Raw genomic sequence first — 20642 nt, forward strand, 5'->3', positions numbered from 1 at the left:
GACCTCAGGAGGTTATCTAGTCCAACCTCCTGCTCAAAGCAGGACCAACCCCAACTAAATCATACCAATCAGAGCTTTGTCAAGCCGGGTCTTAAAAACCTCTAAGGATGGAGATTCCACCACCTCTCTAGGTAACCCATTCCAGTGCTTCACCACCCTCCTAGTGAAAAGCTTTTTCCTAATATCCAACCTGGACCTCCCCCACTTCAACTTGAGACCATTGCCCATAGTTCTGTAATCTACTACCACTGAGAACAGCCTAGCTCCATCCTCCCTGGAACTACCTTTCAGGTACTTAAAGGCTGCTATCAAATCTCCCGTCATACTTCTCTTCTGCAAACTAAACAAACCTACTTCCCTCAGCCTCTCATCCTAAGTCATGTGCTCCAGCCCCTGAACATTTGTGTTGCCCTCCGCTGGACTCTCTCCAATTTGTCCACATCCTTTCTGTAGTGAGGGGCCCAACACTGGACACAGTACTCCAAATGTGGCCTCACCAGTGCCGAATAGAGGGGAATAATCACTTCCCTTGATCTGCTGGCAATGCTCCTACTAATGCAGCCCAGTATGCCATTAGCCTTCTTGCTAGTAAGGGCACACTGTTGACTCATATTCAGCTTCTTGTCCACTGTAACCCCCCAGGTCCTTTTCTGCAGAACTGCTGCCTAGCCAGTTGGTCCCCAGTTTGTAGCAATGTATGGGATTCTAAGTGCAGGACTCTGCACTTGTCCTTGTTGAACCTCATCAGATTTCTTTTGACCCAATCCTCCAATTTGTCTAGGTCTCTCTGTATCCTATCCCTACCTTCCAGGGTATCTACCACTCCCTCCAGCTTAGTGTCATCTGCACTTCCATGTTCATATAACTGTGTCCACATTAGGAGTTACTTTGGGAATTGGAGAGTCATGTGACATAATTTAGACAAACCCTAGTTAGGCTGTTCTATGGGCCTCAGCACTGCACTGAATCTCTGCAACACCATAATGCTGTGGCCTGGTCCTCAGAACATCCCCTGTGCCAGGGCTTGCGAGTGGTTCTCAAAAGGCAGCCTTACAGCCATTTTCTGCAGTGCCTGCACCAGGAAAATCTTCCCACTGCCCAAACTATGGATTTTAGGGCCATTTATGCCACTCTGGCCTTTTTACACAGTGTGAAGGGGACTGTGTGCGTGTAAAATGTTGATTGATGAAACTTCTTAGACATATTAGAGTGATATGTGAGAAAATATCTGTTAGGAATCCCACTTCACTGCAATGCTGGAATGTCAGAGATCAATTTTCAGAATGTATGAATGAGCATTTATCCAAACTGACATGCACTACTTAGAGTTGATTAAAGGATGTTGTTGTTTGATAGAACTACGATAGGCTAACAGATGCTAAAAGATGGCAAAGCCCTGGCTGAGATGATTTAGTTGGGGTTCGTCCTGCTTTGAGCAGGCGGTTGGACTAGATGATCTCTTGAGGTCCCTCCCAACCCTAATCTTCTCTGATTCTATGCCCTAGCTTGCACTACCCTTAGGAATGAGGGCTAAGCGACCTAGCTCAAAAAATAGAACATGGATCAATATTGCGCAAGCAGAGGTCATCCAGTCTAGTTCCATAGCACTAATTAAGGGGCTGATCCTGCAAAGACGTACTCACATGCCGAGCTGTGATTAGTCCCATTGAAGTTAACTCACATGACTGTTCACAGTGTGTAAAGATGCGTAGGTACGTATGTTTTTGCAGGACTCGAGTGTACCAAAGAACATTTTATAAACAATCTCTTATCGAATATAAAGGCCTGACAGTGCATTAGGAGTTCATAGGAAGATGGAGCCAGGAAAAAGTGGAATCTGTCAGCCTGTTGTGGTGTCTCCGTTTTCTCTTCAAGTTACAAGTCTGGAGTTACAGTCTCCTTCCAGGAAATGAATGAGGTTCATAGCCCAGAAAGAGCTTAGTCATTTCTGTCAGAGAGAAATATTTGTTTTGTTCTTTTATTGTTTTGGACAGAGGAAGGGATTCAGGTGCAAGTAAGAACAAAAGGATTTATTTAATGTTTAAAACAGATTGTTTGGCTCAGATTTTTATCACTTGAACACAGTGTTTTGGCAGCAGAATCAAGATCTGATGCAAACAAGGTCTAGCTGGCATATCCCTCCCTCTCCAACACCACCTGCCTTGCAGCATCTAGGCCTTTATTAAACAACTGGCATACTGTATTATGATCAGAAATGGTTGAAATCTTTCATTCAAATTTTGGAGGGGAGAGGGGACAGTTCTTTAATGAAAAATGGCCTTTACTCAAAACTGAAAACTTTGCAAAAAGCTTTGCCCTCTCAAAATTTTCCAGTTACTTATCGAAACTTTCCCCAGTCTCCTCCTTTCTTTCTTTTTGCAACTGAATGCAATAAAATGAATGATGCCCAGGTTTGGGGTTTTTGTCCTCCCCCCCTTTTTTCATTTTCCTTTGTTTTTCCTTTTGCCAGCCTGTAATTTTTCAAAACTTCCTCAAGTTCTGTCCATGCTGACTTCACTTGGTGGGAGTTTTAGAGTGAGCCTCTGAGCACTGAGCAGGCAGAATTTGACCATTGGTATGGAACCAGATTATCTTGCAGCTTCTAAGAAGCTATGAAAATCAGTGGTCATCAGTATATTTTAATAGGTTTAATAAAAACAGGATAGTGCCCATTTAAGCCTAATTATTTTTCAAGGCAAAAAAAAAAATAGACTAGAGGCGGCCATGGCCATTCTCAAGGCCTGTGCGATGTGCTTAGAGGATATGTGGTGGGAAGACTCATTCCCTTTGTTCTGGGCAGTATTTGTTATAGTCCCTAATTTTTCACAAGTGATTAGTTCACTATTCTGAGTTCCTAGGTTTTTGGGGACTTATCTTTTAAAAGTGCTCAGAATTGTTTAAAAACAGGCTTAAGGTGTCTCAGGATGGGTCACCTAAAAGTCGGGGCACCCAAAAGCAGTGGTCACTCTTGAAAACTCCAACACAATAGTGGCAACTACCTAGCTTACCTTAAACTTAGCCTAAGGTATGGGGTTTTTTTATTTCATTTTTCCTTCCCCTGGTGCAATTATAGCGGGCTGGGTTTTTGTTACAGAGCCAGTTGCATTGTTCAAAGTACTTTCTTTAAATAGTATAGAGTTATTAACATTGAGCCAGTCATGCCGTTTGACTGGCTAAATTATCATGTGGTCCAAGTAATAAGTGCTTTATAATATAAAACATATTTTGTATGTTTTGAAGATACAAATAAATAAATTACTGTCATGCCTATGGTAAGTTATAAAAAATGTCACTAGAGGGGAAGGGACTGTTCACTTTATTGATGGCAGAATCTGTCCCACACTCAATTTTGAACTACTGTAGTTGTTGAGCTAGTTGTAGATGTACAGTGATTGCTCTGGGTGATTCAACAGTATCCCTGGATAACATAATTGTTTCTTTTACCAGCTACCCTGTTTCTCTTTCTAGTCATCTTTCTGTCAGTCTGTTTGTTTGTTGTAACTATTGTGGTGAGGCATAAACTTTGCAAACCTTTGTTGCTTTTGTTAATGGATTATTGACATAAACAGCCCCATCAAGGGATCACACCTTTCCTTTGTCATTGGTGGAACGTGTAACTGGCAGTAACATATTCTGAATGACTGTGTAAATTGGGCAGAAAAATGGGTTTCCTTAAGGGAATAATGTTTAAATTGAATTGTATAAACTAGTGGACCCAAAATGAGATTTTTGTTCCTTTGGACTTCGATCATTGTTGTTATGAGGCTATAGTGTGACTAAAATGAAATATCAAACATATTAATAGTTCTAGCCTTTCATTTAACTCCAAGTTGAAATCAGAATGAAAGATGAGGAATTTGCAGGCACAGTACAAAGACCAGCAAGTCTCCTTTGATTGAAGGTTCACTCTACAGTTGATCAATTCAGTCTGTAGTCTTGGATTCTTTGCGGCGCTGAGTTCTCACATTGTACTGGCTGTGAGTAGCGCTTTCTACCATCTCCAGTTGGCTAGAACACTTAGTCCCATCCCGAGGAAGAGCTGGCCTCAGTTATTCATGCCTTCATCACCTCTCAGCTGTTCTACACCTATATGATATACCAGGGCATGAAACCTTCAGCACTTAGGAAACAGCTAGTACAAAATGCTGCAGTGCATCTCCTCAACAGCACAAGCTACCATGAGCACATCACAGCTTTCGTCCACTCTCTACGCTGACTTCCCATAGAATTTTGAATCAAGTCCAAGGTCTCTGTCCTTGTTTTCAAAGCACTCCATGGCCTGGGCCCAGCATACCTACAAGACCATTTAAAGCTCTGGGATGAAGACCGTGATCGACAGCTTTGTTCCTCTGGCACAACGGAACTCTCAACAATAAGAATAAAGTTCATCTATGCCAGAGACAGAAAATTCTCTGGGCTAAGACTGGAATGAACTTCCCCAGGAACTACAGACTATCACAAACCTCACCACTTTCTGTTCTCAGTGCAAGGCAAATTTCTTTGATCTTACCTCTCCTAATATAAATACATAGCAACAGGTTTATTTGAGGAAAAACAAAAACCAACCTACTAAAACAGGACCCTCCACTATACACGTTTTTCCCTCTGGGTGGAGGATGAGAGAATAACCAACATGTGACAGATGTGTAGTCACATTGCTTAATGCGCTACTGGAAGGTACTCAGCTATTACGGTGATAGGTGCAGTATAAAAACCTGTGTAGAACAGAATGGAAGAAAAATCTGAGCTGCAGGCCAACTTCTTTTTTTTATTTGCTGCCCCCAAACTGCTGCATTTTCTTTATAAAGTGTGAGGGTAAAGTGTGACACAGAGAGACTCAGTCCAGCTTGATCATTGTTATCTTTTAAGCTTCACCTTTCATTGACCTTAATGTTTACATGTTAAAAAGCAGAGAACAAAGAGGCAGGCGAGAGGAAAAACAGGCAGGTGAAGACACCATGTTGAAAAGAGAAACAAAAGAAATGCATCCTACATATTTTACTTGCATGTCTGTTTGCTTATGGCTCACTGCATCATTAAGAATCTTTTGCTGTACTTATAAACAGCCTTACTTGATAAATCATATGCCTTGTAAAATTGTTTGAGATTCTTGGCCCCAGCTCTAGTTGTTTTGGGCTGTTGAAGCAGTGCAAAACAGCTGGAAAGCTGCCTCATTATTTATAAAGTATAGTGTAGTAGAGCCTAGAGGTCCCAGTCAGGAATTTGGGCCCCATTGTGCTAGATGCTGTACACAGAGAGAGCCGAGATGTAGAAAATACAGACTCCAAGCATTTTCTTTAACTGTTGCAATAAGTGGTTCTTTGGACTATATGTATTTTGTCTTTGCTCAGATAATTTGTGTTCTGCTTACCGATGAATACAAATGTTTTTATTTTTATTTTATTTTTTTTAGGGTCCAATCACAAAGAAACACTTCTTCATCTCACAGTAAGATTGGGCTTAGTTAAGCTCTCGCAGTTCCTGTTATCTCAGCCCGGTGGGCCATTGGCATTAGCTCTTCCTAATGAAGCTGGAGCAACACCATTAGATTTGGCTTCACAGAATGGGCACTCCAGACTGGTTGAAATCTTCATGAAGTGAGCACCTCTGTTACACTATTAATCATTAAAACTGAAGAGCAACATCTTTTTTTTTTTTTTTTTTTTTTCCAAAATAATTTAAACTGACTGTTTCTGTTCTGTTGGTCGTTGTCAGCATTGCATTTTTAGGTGTACAATTTTGTATTTATAGTTAAAAATAAGGGTTGCATGTGTCTTTTCCATTCCAGGGTTCCATGTGTCTTTTCCATTCCATTCCAGGCAATTGGTAAAATTTTTAACAGTAACATAATGGCAAACATGTGAATCTAAATTTGGTTTCAACTCTGGATTGATTAGAGAGATACATGAGGGAATTCTTTTATTTTTCCTTTTGGAGGAAATAGTTTAGGTTTGGCATCTGACTTAAGTCTGTTGCTTTAAGAATTAATATTTTAAAATACCATTGTTTATTTTGGATTTGTGGGACCTCAACACAAAATAGTAAAATAGCATGTAGTCTTTTTTCCAAGATTATCTGAGTGTACATAGCCTTTAATATACTTTTTTAGTCTGAAAAGTGATGTAAAAATGACACCTTTTTTTACTCTTCTGAGCTGCTCCTTCTGTGTGGTCAGAGTTGTATCTTCTTAATTAAATGACAAAAATAAATTTTTACTACTGTTAGTCCAGCAGACCCAACATGGAACAATGGAGGGAGCTGTGTTTTATCCTTTTTTGTGCATTGGCAAAATAGTTCACTGAGTCCCAATTATAAGTTCTGGTGGGGCAAAAGGGTATTTGTAAAAATTTGATATTCGTAGAAATGCTTCATGAAATGAAAAATAAATTTAAAACTGTTTTTTGGGTAACTTTAAACATTCATCCCCCTGTAGTATTTGAAGCCCAACTCAAACACTGCTACACTGGGCTAGTGCTCATGTACGAGAAAGTGATTACTCTCAACAGTGAAAGTTTATTTTCATTGTCCAAGTTTTGGAGATGCAAAGAGGCAGTAAAAATGTACACACACTATTGAAATGGTGAAAATCAAAGTGGGTTTTTATTAAAACAAAAACCAGTAATCTAAAGTGCTGTTAGGAGCCAGGGAAAGGAAATTTGTTCTTAAAAATACAGTCGAACCCCAGTTTACAAAGAACTCTGAAACCTCTGTTAAGACAGAGGTTTGGATAAGTGGAGGTGCTAAGTATCAAGGACTATGTTTCTGGGGCTGCTAGGGAGCTTCAGCCCTGACCAGTAACTTGCCGGACTAAAGCTGCCAGGTACCTTAATTATCTGAAGTTTCACATGTATAGATTTTAGGACCTGTATCGTATTTGTATTTGTCCTGCCAGTACCAAATAATTGCATTCCATTGTCAGAACGCCCCCATTTGAAATGAAAATCCACAAGTGAACAGAAAAAATATAGGCAAGAATTCAGTTACATTTTTGTTTCAGAATGGAGCACTTTTGTTAATGGCTCTGCACAACATACAGTTTGTGTGAGAATTATGCATGCTTTAATTTGCATGAGAAAATGACTTACAATGCTGGTGTACAGTACATTTTGTTATGAATGTCTCATTTGTTTGTAACATCCAAACAGTGCAACGCTCCCTTGAGACACTGTCTGTTTTTCACTGTAATTGGCTAATAAGCCTGCCAGTTCATTCACATTACTATATATGGCAACATTAACAGGAAAAGGTACTATTTTTGTTTTACAATAGTAGGGAAAACTAGATATTGATGTGGTTTAGTGTTGCTGTTTTATTTTGCTGCTGTTATTCTTAATGTAACCATTTTTTATTTTGATGGCTTGAAACAGAATTTTCTTATGGTGAATGGATTCACTGGTAACTATTTGTTTGCCTAGATGTGTTTTTTTCATGGATGTCCCATATTTTCTGCCTTAGATTTTTTTTTTTTTTACAGTAAGTTAGAATTTTGAAATGCTCTGCATCAATGAGACCAGGAAGTTCTGTGTGTTTATATTTTCATTACACCAGTGCACAGAGCATATGTTTTGATTTAAATAGTGTGTTGTTTCAGTTTTCAGGGCAGTCATTCATTTGACATTTCAAGAGCTGAGATCAGTAAGGGTGCTTTTCTACAGTTTGTTAATTCATCAGGAACTCTGACACTGACATTTAATCGCACCACAGAACATTTGCTGGAGTCTGACATTAAACTCTTCAGAAAATACTTCTGGGATAGAACCTTTCTTTACAAGGTAGGTGCCAAATTAGGAAAGAGCACAGAAGCATATATATTTTTTGACAATTTGCATCCATTTGCTATTCGTGCTTGATATGTTTTTCTTGGGTAGCTCTCTTTCTTAGTTTAAACTGTGCAGGTTTTAGAAATGGTAAGTGTGTTGGTCCTGTAGACAAAGGATTATTGTTGTTAGCTTTTCATCTGTGCCAAGTGATTATTTTCACGCATGAAACTGAAGTGTAGAAAATGTTAAAGGAGTACTTGATAAAGCTCTCATTTCCAGAGATGTTTTTAGAATGATCACTGGCCCTATGGTAAATACCTTTCCTGTAAAACCTTTTCTCTCTCTTTTTATCTTATCTTTTCCATTTGTGTTCATGTTTGTAGTGTGAGGGTTTTCTTTTTAAAGTTGTTGTTGTTATTTATAGCATCAAGGAGCCCCAGTCATGGACCAGGACCTCATTGCATGCTAGACATTGTACAAACACAGACCAGAAAGACAGCTCCTGCTCAAAAGAGGATATTTATACAATATTTATATTGTATTTGTTGTATGGTATTTTGGTCACTTTAGTCTTGATTCAGTGAAGTACCTAAGCACATTCCTAACTTTAAGCAAGCTGAGTAGTGTAATTGACTTCAATGGGAATATTCATGTGCATAACTACCTTCCTAAATTTGGGCCTTTGGCTATATCAAATTATTGGATTAAAAAAGTTACATAAAACTATTATTATATATTATTTTTCCCTTTCTTCTTATTACATTTCCCTTCTGTTTTTGCTTTCCTTTTCCATGTTTTGTTTTGTTTTGTTTTGTTTTTCTGTTGTTTTTTTAATTATTTTTAAGGATTTATCAAAATGGTTATAGTTTTTTAAACTAAAAATGAGCTGCATCATATGCTTTGCACATTAGTTTGATTTATAACACAGACATTCCTGTTTGGTCATTCGCTGGATTTCTGGGCTATCCAGTATAAAAATCCATCCCAGATTCATAGCTCTAATTTACGTACAATACCTTTCGCACAGATGTCTTGATTTTTTTAAAGCAAAAACAAAACGATGACAAAGGTTGTACTGTTTATATCTCTTGCACTCCCTTGCCTGTGTTTTTTGCAGCACTTGAAAAGAAAAGGGGAGAAAATGCTAATTGATGTGCCATATTGAAAGTGCCCATAGATCTAAGTGGCACATATTCTTAGATTAAAGGTTGCAAAATTCTACAATGATTGTTAAACTCAAGAAAAAGTTCTGCCAGTCATCACGTGGGTTTTCCCTCTTCCTGAAGAGACAGATGCAGACCTATTCTGTAGCTTAGCTCCTCACTGGGAAAAACCACTAGAGATCATCCTTTCAGTGATGCAAGACTTTTAATGGTAGGCTTAGTGAAATCTAGGTAGCAGAAACAAGCCACTATATCAAAGCATATGATCTTTTTAATTAAATATTATACAGAGCCTAGGAAATTCAACTGTCATTAACTCCATTTGAGAAATTGTCACTTCACGATGGGTGGGTCAGCTTGTCTGATCTAGCTAACGTAGGTTAAGGAAGTACAGGATGAATTCACATGCTTCTTTCTCTGTCACAGCTAGGGCCACCAGTCCTCATATTGGGATTTTGACAGCTTTGAAAGTTGGGGGAAGGAGGGAAGAGCATTGAAGATTTCAACATATAGCTACTTATAATGAAGTAGATGTAGAATTTACAGCATTCAGCACTCCTGCCACAGGCTGAAGATTTTGAACATGAGATTCGGGCTCCTAAATCAGTTAGACATTGCCAATACTGAGTGCAGCAATACCTAAATATTTTTTAAAATGTGGGCCAGAGTGCCCAGCTGTTTATTTGACCCTCATCTGGCGGAATTGTCCCTATGAGACTCCTGCAGCTGTTCTAACTTTGAGTAGTCCTCTTAATTATGTGGGAGCCATTTTGGCCCCTAGCTCTTTCTGGGATCTGGAGAGTGTAAACGTGGCAGTGAAGAACTGTTTACATGTAATTTACTGGCTAATGCTTATAATATCTTAGAAAAATACTTTGAAACAGGCCACATTTTACATTTGTTAAGCCTGTATTTAATTGTACAGCATCGGAGGATACAAATTCAGACTGACTACATGATGCACAAGATTTTAATTCAATATCAGTCTTGTATGGATCTCCATGGTATGGAGGAATGAGCATGGAATTAGAAGGTTCTGAGTTCTAATCCTGGCTTACCCATTCATTCACTGTGTAGCGTTGGGCAAGTCACTTCACACCTTTGTATCTTAGTTTCTTCAGCTATAAAAATCACTTACCTTACAGGGCATTAACCTTATGAGGGATAATAAGTACAGAATGTTGAACATATGAAGTGCTATGTTAATGCAATTTTTCTTTTCAGAGAGAGGGAGGCAGGAGGGTGTTACAATACAAATCTTAAATCTGATATGTTCGACACACTGTATATTACAAATACAAAGTACATTTTCCCCCAAAATATTTGTTTAAAATATTTTATAAATTTCTGTCTCCAAAATATTTGTAGAATTTTTTAATGTGATCTTTAATGTATCTGTTTGATTTTCTTTCGTTTTGTGTGTGTGTGTGCGCGCGCACACACGCATGCATGCGCCAGTGTATAGATATCCAAGGAAGCTATTGTTTCATTCTGGTGTTTTTTTAGAGTCTTAATTCAAAACAAGTTGGGACAGAGGAAGGATTACAAATGCCCTGCAATTCAACAGATTCTGCAAAAGGTACAGCTTTTCATCTTTTGTTGTAATAGCTTTCTAAAGTCCAAGGCAAGGTAGCAAGTGTCATTGTGCCAGATATTTATTCAAGAAGACCACTTAATATACATGGTATCAGAGAGCTGTGCAACAGATAATGGTAGAATACATAGACATTTCATTATAAAGGAGATATGAAATTATGTGTTCTACAGACTTTTGAAATAATTAATTTACCATTGTGAACCTAAAAATGTTCACAGGAATTTCTAATAATTGAGAAATTCTTTATTTTTTAAAAAAATGTTAAAAAATGACACCACCTAGAGAAACCTCTCTGAATTCCAGAAGAGGGCAGTATTCATCTGAAATAAAAAGACATTCCAATGGAATAAAAAATGTCTGGTTAATAAAGATAGGAAATGATTTAAGCTTTTTATGAACAATTTTGGTGCCCAGTCCTGATCTTTACTGTGGCAAAACTCCTATTGATTTAAATGAGAGACTCCGATATTGATTTCAGGTGCAAGTTTGCCTGTGTAAGGGTTGTAGGATTTTGTTTCATGACTATAATTACTTTTCTTTACCAGATAGAACATATTGAGCTTTGCAGACCTTGTAATAAGAAGGTCTTAGCACAAAAGAGTTATAAAAACATCCCTAAAAAGGCTATAATACTCTGGTCTGGCATTTAGTTAATGACTATCCCAGATTCAAGGTCTCATTGTTGCATGCACATTAGTGTCTATCTGAAAGAAGTGACTAGTATGAGGTGGCTAATTCTACAAGATAAGGCCTTAATCCTGTAAACCATGCATGTGCTTAACTTCATACACTGTGAGTAGTCCCATTGAAGCTGACAAAGTTAAGCACTTACATAAACATTACAGGTCCAGGACCTGCATGATGATGTAGGCCTACGTATCTGAAAAGGAACTGTACTCCAAAGGCTTTTTAGCTAATTATTCCAAGTGAATTAATAGACTGAGGATGTGATCTCCTTGATGGACACTAGCTCACACTTTACATAGTTAAAGTGATTGCCACAATTAAGCTTTTGCTGGAAATTTGTACCCCACTTCTCCAGCAACCCACTAGCAATTAATGTAATAAAGGCAGAATCTAACATCAATATAGCAATAATCACTGTTAACACTGGCAGTCTAAAATCTATTTTTGTAAATGTAAGCAACCGGTTATAATACAAGAATTACATACTAGGCTATCAAAAACTCTATTCTCTTGGCAGTAGACTTCTCAGAGTGCCACTGGTTAATGGGATCTTGTACCTTCTGCTGTGTGTCACTAACAGCAGGAGAATTCATAGCAGCAGCTTGGGCAGTGCAAGTCATGCATGTTGGGTTTTCTTTTGGCATATCCAAGCTGCCTGAGTTGGTGCATGCAAATATCAGTAAATATTGATTTAGCACTTGAGTAATCATTTAATTTCTCACTATATCCTCTTGTTTTGGGTTCAAACCTACAAGGTGCTGATGCTGAGTGCCTTTATCTTCTGGCACTCAGCCGTTATAGGAATTACTCAGCACCTTACAGAGCTAAGTCCTTTTTTCTTACCACAGTTCAGTGGCAAAGAGAGTTTCTTCATTCTTCATTAGTATCTATGGCCAGTTCTACACTATGAAGTTTTGCCAGCATAGTTGTGTCGGTTAGGAGTGTGGAAAAAATCACACCCCTAACCAACAGAGCTATGCCAGCAACCCTCTCCCCCCACGTAGACACAGCTTATACTGGCAAAAGAGTCCTATAGCTGGTATAGTTTGTTGTTCGAGGAGATGGTTTAAATATAGTGGCAAAATAATTCCTTTTGCCGGGATAAGCTGTGTCTCCACTCGGGAGCTTTGCAGGTATAGATATACTGGTTTATATATATAATGTAAAGTAGACTAGCCCTATGACTTGAACAAATAGATTATTATTTGACTTGCAGACCTATGTGTTTGTACAGTGCCCAGCACAGTGGGGATAGAATCCTGACAATGGGGCCTTTGAGTACTACCACTAGAGAAATATATAATAATAATTAATCAATGTTTCTGTATCTTCATATAGTTTGGTATTGTCATAGATTTCCACATTTCTGTCAGCTGGCAAAAAGGTGTCTATGCTCTATTTATACATGTATTTGTTGCTTTTTATACAGTCATTGAACCAAGATACCTGAAAATCACTAATATAATCAATAATTTTGGTCCATGTTTTATCTTCTGCTAACAAGAGCTGAATAGACCAAAAGGATCTTTCTGAAAACAAAATTAAAATTTTTGCTGCTACAAACAGAAATCATATAACAAATGATCCCTAGAACTCTTTCTACAGAATTCTCCCTATGCTGGACTCTTAGAAGTTGTATTCACTGAATACTTTTGTTAATTTAGGTGCTGGGCTTACAGCACAAACTCCTTTACAGGAACTTCATAAAGGGATGTCCCCTTGAATTTAAAACATCTATTGTTCCAATAAGTAATACTTGTTCACTTCTGGGTGGGCCTAAAGTCAAGATCAACAGACCTTTAAAACATAATGCTATCAGAAGCTCTGAGCTATTATCTACTGAAGGTTGCTATAGCAATACAGCAGTTTGATTTCATTTCACAACAGGCAATGCAGTGGGTCAATGTAAGGTGATATTGGTAGCTTAACAGTGGATCTCCCATAGCAACTTAATTAAATTCAAATACGCAGAATGACACAGTCTCCAGTAAGGATGCAAAACAAAGTATAAAATAGATTTTACTTTGGTTATTTCAGCAATTCCTATATTATATAAAAAATAAATCTTGTGTTTTTTTCCCCTAATTTTGAAAGTTTGTGGCAAGTAATAATTGTGTAGAATATTATTATTTAGAGCCATAGCCCATTTGTGTCTACATATTAAACCACTTACTGTATGGTAAACACTGTTTCCCGAGGGATTGTAAGAATGAATTTCAGTAATGCCAACTGAATGCCAGTAGTAGTAGAAAAATTTCTAGGGGAATTTAGGGGGCATTCCCTGAAAGTTGCCTTTCTAAAGTGTAGCTCTTTCTCCGTCTTGCTTGTTAAAATTAAGGTATGTCTACATTGCAGCTGGGAGCAAGCTAATGGGGCTTGAGCCAGCCATTGCAGAGTTTGATCTAGCACGCTAAAACGAGCAATGTGTATGTTCCGGCTCAGGCTGGAGTTTGGGCTCGGAAACCTAGGGGGTGAAAGAGGCTTGCAAGCCTGAGCTTCTGCCCCTGCTGGAATGTCCACACAATTGTTTTTAGCTTAATTGTTTTAATTGTTTGCTAGCTTTAGCCCTGCTAGCATGTCTCTGTGATTCCAGGCTGGAAGACTTGCTCCCAGCTGCAGTGTAGACGTCCCCAGAGTTACCATGGCCATCTTTAAAAGGTTGTTATTTATCCATGGTTACTACATGGTGGTGTCTGGGATGACCTGTTTCCATGCTGTTGGTGAATTTTTACATTATCATGGCAACTATTTTATCGGGATGAACTCATTGTTTTATAGAATCGCTGCCTGGTCAAAAAACACCTTTTGGGAATCCTGCCTTTAGACTTCTGGGGGCGCTCATGAGGTTCGATGCAACAATTGCAGGATACAGTACTAGTTTTCTGTCTAGCTATTTATATGGCCCCTTCATTGCCATAATGCCATAGCATCTCCTAAACATTAGAGTTTACCTCTGTGTGGTAGGAAGGTATTATTATCCTTATTTTACAAACAGGGAATTGGGACACAGAGTGGTAAAGTGACGTGCTCAAGGTCACATAAGAAGCCTGAGGCAGAGTCGGAATTGTAGAAACTTACTAATGTTTAGAGCATTTTCTCATTGGTGATGCAAATAATTAACAAGTCAGTAGTTGTAATAGCTGCTGTTGTTGTGCTTGTTACCTGTACCTCTGTGCCATCTGCAGGCTGTTTGGAGCTTGTGCTGTGTATATCAAGTAGGTACTACCTAGCATGGAAAGACAGTGATCTCTCTCTTAGAGAAGGACTATCTTCTCACATTCATGCTGCATTTCAGTAGGAACCCTCTAGTTGGGGTTGGGGAGCAGGGGGAGGCACACATCTGATTGCAACAGAAGGTATTGATTAAGTGATTAATTAAGAAATTAATCAGCCTGGATCCAATCCTTGTGTAGCCTTTACTTGTACAAAATGGCAACACTCCTATTGACTTCAGTGGAGCCAGGATTTCATCCTCAAACAGTTTAATTTGAATAAGGATTGCAGGATTAGACCTTACTATTGTTGCTGAAATCTGCAGGTGGCCTTACATACCAGGCAGATATTCTTGTGAGGGGATGGATTAATATAATGTTATTGGTTTATAACCTCTCCCTCGGTTCTGCACAAAGTTAAGGATGGGAAAGAGGCACAGCAAGCATCAAAGGTCTCTGAATGATATTCCCCCAAACACTAAGAGATAAGTGATTTTTTTTAAAGTATTAAGTTGTGGTTAAATTCACATGTGGTAGCCGATTTTACAATGGTAAACTGAAAATGCAGCTGCATGTCTCAGAGCAGACCTGAATCCTGAGTTATAAGCCTCAATATAAAAGAAATAAAAATAAACATAAGGAAAGGTTGTGAAATGGGAGGGTTTTTAAAAAATTTTAATCAGCAAATGAGGCAGTAGCTAACAGTTCTAGAAAGCCTTCAGATGCTTGTTGTGCTCATTTACTTGCCCATAACCAAATTACTTCTGCCCTCATTGCTATTTCATAGTAGTGCTGGACAGATCCTGCAGAGTTTGAACATGTTTTTGTGTGTGCTGTGTCCTTTCCCACTGTCTTGAGAAGAAACCATAACAAAGAGAGCAACAGAAATCATTATTTTTCACCACCTTTTTTTTGAAAATGCATGGGCTAATTTTTAAAATGCATGAAATGTCCTTAGCACATCAGTTGGGATCTCCCACAGTTAATGTTAAGGCACAGCTTCTGAATTTGTGTTATTCTGAGGACCGCTTTGCAAATCTATAGCCTAGTTTATGAATCAACATATATTTTCTCTGCCTGTCCCTTTAAGCTCAAGAGCCTGTTTGCAATTGGTCCATAATAAAATAACAGCTTGTTGTACAGCCATCTAGTATTCTGCCCACTGGTGTGCTAGTTTGGAGAGATGTGTATGCTACAAAAGTACATTGTTCTGTGTTGCTTGCTTGCTTGTTTGTTACTCCCCCCCCCCCCCCCCCCCCCGATAGTTGAAAAAAGAGTAAATTGCCATTGTTTGTCACTAGAAGTTGATAAGAAATCTCACTTTTACAGATCCTATGAAGTCGGCATCTGATGAATCATCATCTGGAAGTAAAGATGTGAAGGTACAGCTTTATCTTTGTATGAATAACTATCCTCTGTCTAGGTTCTCTTACTGCACCCTAGATTATGGTATCTGAGCACCTTCCATAGTTAAAAAAATAAATAAATAAACTGACTAGTGCCTGCCAAGTTACACTTCCTTTTCATTCCGACTTCAGGGGAAAAGGTGTGTGTGTGTGTGTGTGTGTGTGTTTATTATTTACTTCAATTAATCTGTTATGTGGTGGTGGGCTGGAAAGCCAGGTCAAAGAAACGAGGCTTACATTTGGACTGCAAAGCCATGATTATGGTTATTCCTATGAGAGTATATCCTACAGTCTTAGAACCAGCTTCCATCTCCTGCATGCACCAGCTTCCTCCTTGAGACCGAGAGCTCCGTTGTTTCCAAGGAGTCGAACTGTGGAGGGCAGTCGAGGTTCTGGAGGGTGACGTGATGTTTCTGGTAATCTTGAGCCTGGGATATAACATTGGGGAAACTCTCCTTAGAAATATTTGCAGGATCATGCACAGAGACTTTTAGAGCCTGACAATAAGACATGCTGGTGTAAAAAATACTGATCCTGTTTGGGATTATTTTATGTGGCTGTAATGTAAAATAGGATGTTTTACACTTGATAGCAGAAAGAAAAGCTATGATGCTTGCACATAATCCCATTATGTTTAGTCAGATGTACTTAATGTCTGTTTTATATCATGCTTTATATGTATATCTCAGGTTGTGCCCTAAGAAATCATTGCTCAGTTTCATTTTTTCTAATTTACGAAGTTGAGATTTGGGTGTGGATGAGAGCTAGCTGGCTGAGGCTCAATATGTACAAGGTTTGAAGTAATGTTTGTAGGTTGAGAAGCAACTGGAATATAAGGATAGAATAATATTATCTCATTTCATTAGGGCCTGTGCCTCTTATTTGTTAATAGAGTTTGCAGTTTGGGGATGCTGTTGGATCTACAGTTGCGTATAGATGATTATGTAGCAGCAGTGGTCTCAATGATTTTCTTTTTTCTATGTCTGACTAGGAGACTGACCATTTCTTGTGGACACAGACCATGCTAGCATAATCCATGCTTTTGTCACCTCCAGATTAGACTACTATAGCGTGTGTGTACACATGGGGCTACATGTTAAATCTGCTCCTGGAAACTTAAGTTGAGGCAGAATGTAGCAATTCACATGTATTGCTGGGAGTACATGACACAAGTGATCCTAGCTCTGCATTGACTGCCTGTTGATCTCTGGATAGAGTTAGAGGCATTAGTTCTGACCTACAAAGCTGTACATGGCCTGAGACTGCCTCTCCCCCTTATGATACTGCCACAGCATAGTCATTAGAGGTGTTTGAGCTTCAGTCCCTTCATTTTAAACTTACATCCCACTCTGCTTCAAAACAGTCTGTATTTGTTGATGCTTCAGGGCACAATAAAGCCTGGCTGTTGAGGAGTGAGGCTCACCACGAAAGCTGATGCTTGCAGGCAAGGTGGGGTATTGTCTGGGTTTGATGTTTATCTCTTATTGGTTATCTTTTGTGTCTGGAGTAGTGGCTGCTAGTTTTATCTTTTAGGCAATTGTATTTTTAATGTATAGTTGCCTCTTTCCAGTTTCCAACCCAGTTGGCTAGTCAGGTGAGGAAGTTCCAGCTGGATGGAGTTGATGGAGCCTGGAATTCTTTTTGATGCAGTTTTGTTTATTTCCAAGGGAGGTGCAAAGTCCTGCTTTTCCGAATGCAGGAGGAAGCAAGAACAAAAGGAGTGGTGTCTAATTTTACAGGTCCCAGATCCTGAGTCAACAGATCCAAAAGCTCTGTCTCTTGCTTTTTCCGGGGTCACACTCGGCTCACAGGCCACTGCTTGGCTTTCTTGCTTTTTGCCTCTGCCTCCCTTGCTCTTTTGTCTGTTCTCAGTTTCTGTTCATTCTGTCTTTGCTCACACACATGCATCTGGTCACAATATCCAGTGGAGCCCTCTGCCCATTTCTGACCAGATTCTATTAGGCCTTGTTTTAGGTGTGGCCCCTTAACTGTCTCTTACAGCTATCTTACTGACAGCCGTGTTCAGACATCAGTTAGAACAAGGTTTTAACTCAACCCATAACAAGGTTTCACCCAGCTCATAATAGCATGTTAAAGGTTCATATAGTGGAGGGAGGCAGGCTTTATTTTCTGTGCAAATGGTGCTGAAAAGATCTTAAGAGAAATCTGGATGCACCCAGCACTGTTTATAATGAAGTTCAAACTTCCCATTCCATCTTAAAAATCTAGCTCAGGTTTCCTTTTTCTAGCCTTTCAGAGATCCTGTGGTTCCTTCAAGTGAAAATGAAGACCAGGCCTTGTTGGACATAGGTAAGAAATTGTTAGCAGTTTTCACTCTACCAAAAGTGATTGATCTATATACTACAATGCTTTCATAGAACCAAATACATATCAGACAGGTGCCAGACAGTTTCTTTAAAAGAAGCCAAACAGCTTTAATGAGCAGTACTGCATGGCTACAGCCCAAAGGTTCAATTAGCCAAATTTGTATTATTAGGAAGGAGAACTGCATCAGACTCTTCTATTGTATTTATGTCCTTGTATCCACCTATCACTGTGATGTTCTAGGAGCTTCCAACAATGCAAATGGAAATAAAAATCTTGAAAAGCATTGATACAATTAACTTGAATGAGTGAAGATTAAATGAAACGCGTAAAGAAATGTCTCGATACCGTGGGGATGGATGCATTATAGTTCCCATAGTTAGATTAGATATATAACTAGGTAAACCCAGCAGCCAATAGCACAGTCAAATACAAGCAAAACAGTGAGGAATATTTCCAAGTTTGGGGAAAGCTCCAGTAACAAAGTGCAAACATCAGATAATACAAAGGGGAACAAAAAGGAAGTGGACAAAGAGTCAGTTAGATCAGCCAATGAGAGCTGGGGTTCTAGCTAGAAATAGCCAGGCTATTTTAATTTGCATAAGGTACAATGGCGTAAATGGAGCAGATAACTTAGATTATTGATATTCAATTAACCAGTGTGCAAACTTAACAGACCTTGCTATAGAGATAAGAGACACCTTGTTTTCGTGTGTGGGGCGATAGAGGGAATTGGTCTGATTCTATACTGGTGTAAATCCATAGATGCCAGTATAACAGAGAGAACAATCTGGCTCAATACTTTTAATAATCTCTAATCATACTCAGTTATCTAATCATCAGCATCACAAATCACCATTGTGAGAGATGCTGTCAGTTCAATAACTTCAACATGTGTATATTGCATCCATATATTGCCTCCTAGTCCCAAGTATATGGCAGTTAAACAAGGGAATTAAGAGGATGTTGGCAAACATGATAGTTTGTGTGGTTATGTTGTTTGGATTCCTTTGTGCATAGAACAGACTCATATTCTGGAATAAATATACATGCCCTGCATAAATAATAACCCTGTACAGTTATGCAAAATGACAGTGCCCACATAATCAGATTCTGTTGTTAAGCAAAGCCAGTTATTGGACTGGATCTTAGCAGAGGATGGCAGGGGCCATAAATGAGTAATTATGGCTTATTAATTCTGAAACCACATCTGTTCTGGTTCCAGTTCTGGTTACACCAGCTGCTTATGGTCTTCAAGGGACTGCACAGCAGCAGATAATTGGCAGAGCTGTGCTCTGCCCTGCAACTGGCACATCAAGGGTGAAGAGGGGTGAGACGTCCCTCCACCAATACACCATCTATACTGAGCTTCGAAGCAACTGTCAGAAGAGTCAGTTCTGCTAGTTTTATACGAGCTCAGAGCAACTCTCAGAGGGCAGTTATGGCTGGCTCCTTTGCAATGACTGAATAGCGCAAAGGAACCAGGTTGCAGAGGAGAATCTAATCTATGGTTCATGCTACAGCTTGGAAGTGGTAATTAATACGTTGACTTTTACAGAAGCTTTTGGGCGTCAAGCAGTTTTGAATATCAGTCCACCTTCTTAAGTGCTGTGTGTGACCCATCTGTGCCTAGGGTAGACCACCTGAAAATGCCAAGGGCAGGGCCGGATGCAAAAGGAGAGCAGATTCTCCAAGCTCTGAAGGCTAGCTGACACTGAAGTCAGACTTCCCAAACAGTGCTTCTGATTCCCCACACTGGTTATCAAGAAGTTAAAACAAAATACACACAGCCCCCTTTACTACATTTCAATCAGCTCCCAATCAGCCATTAGGTCCAGTAAAAAGATACGTTATTTAAAACTCTATGCTGTTTACCAAAAAGGTTTCTCCTGACCCCAAAGGGTCAGCCACAGTACCAGATCAATATAAATTAGGACCTTACCCAAAATACGACGCTGCCAGCCAATCCTTTAGTAACTTAAACTAAAGGGTTTTTATAAAAGGAAAGAAACAAACTATAAGAGAAATGTTAAATGATTAAAGCAATCAGATAGATACAAATGATTTGAAAGTCCATTTATATCAGGTTTCTAGTAGAATTGTGGAGTTTGCAGGCTTGTTTTAGTCCCTTTGGTGTACATCCAGTACCTGGATGGATCTCAGTCCTTTGATTCACAGCTTCAATTGTAGATGAGTTAATCCAGAGGTAGGTGAAGGCTGAAGACAATATGGATGTGGTGCAGCTGCCTTTTATAGTGGATTGCCATGTGGCTTGTTTCAAACACAAGCCCTCAGCACATGGCATGGAAATCACTCAGAGAGAGTCCTCTGTCCATAGGGGCGTGGATGTTCTTACATGGCCAGATGACTCATCAGATGTAGTTCTGGCTTCTCTCCCTGGGTCCATTGTATCTGTGAGTTTCCTTGATGGGTCATTAAGCAGGCTAGTGCAGCAATCCTGTCTGGGGTGTCGCCCAGAACATAGCACAAGT

The 20642-nt window shown here is 39.2% G+C and overlaps 1 protein-coding gene across 4 annotated transcripts in view; it reads left to right on the top strand.

The window, feature by feature from the left end:
* ARHGEF28 (Rho guanine nucleotide exchange factor 28) overlaps positions 1-20642 on the top strand; it is a 158765-nt gene that overhangs the window by 51544 nt on the left and 86579 nt on the right. For all 4 annotated transcript variants that reach the window (XM_067569267.1, XM_067569268.1, XM_067569273.1 and 1 more), the window contains exons 5-9: positions 5414-5597; positions 7592-7772; positions 10430-10502; positions 15749-15801; positions 18075-18135. In XM_067569267.1, the coding sequence (XP_067425368.1) occupies positions 5414-5597; positions 7592-7772; positions 10430-10502; positions 15749-15801; positions 18075-18135 (552 nt within the window). The remainder of the gene's footprint in view (positions 1-5413; positions 5598-7591; positions 7773-10429; positions 10503-15748; positions 15802-18074; positions 18136-20642) is intronic.

The sequence above is a fragment of the Emydura macquarii genome, unplaced genomic scaffold, assembly GCF_026122565.2.
Source record: "Emydura macquarii macquarii isolate MOO-44397 ecotype Brisbane River unplaced genomic scaffold, CSIRO-AGI_Emac_v2 contig_2897, whole genome shotgun sequence".
Taxonomy (NCBI): Eukaryota; Metazoa; Chordata; order Testudines; family Chelidae; genus Emydura; species Emydura macquarii.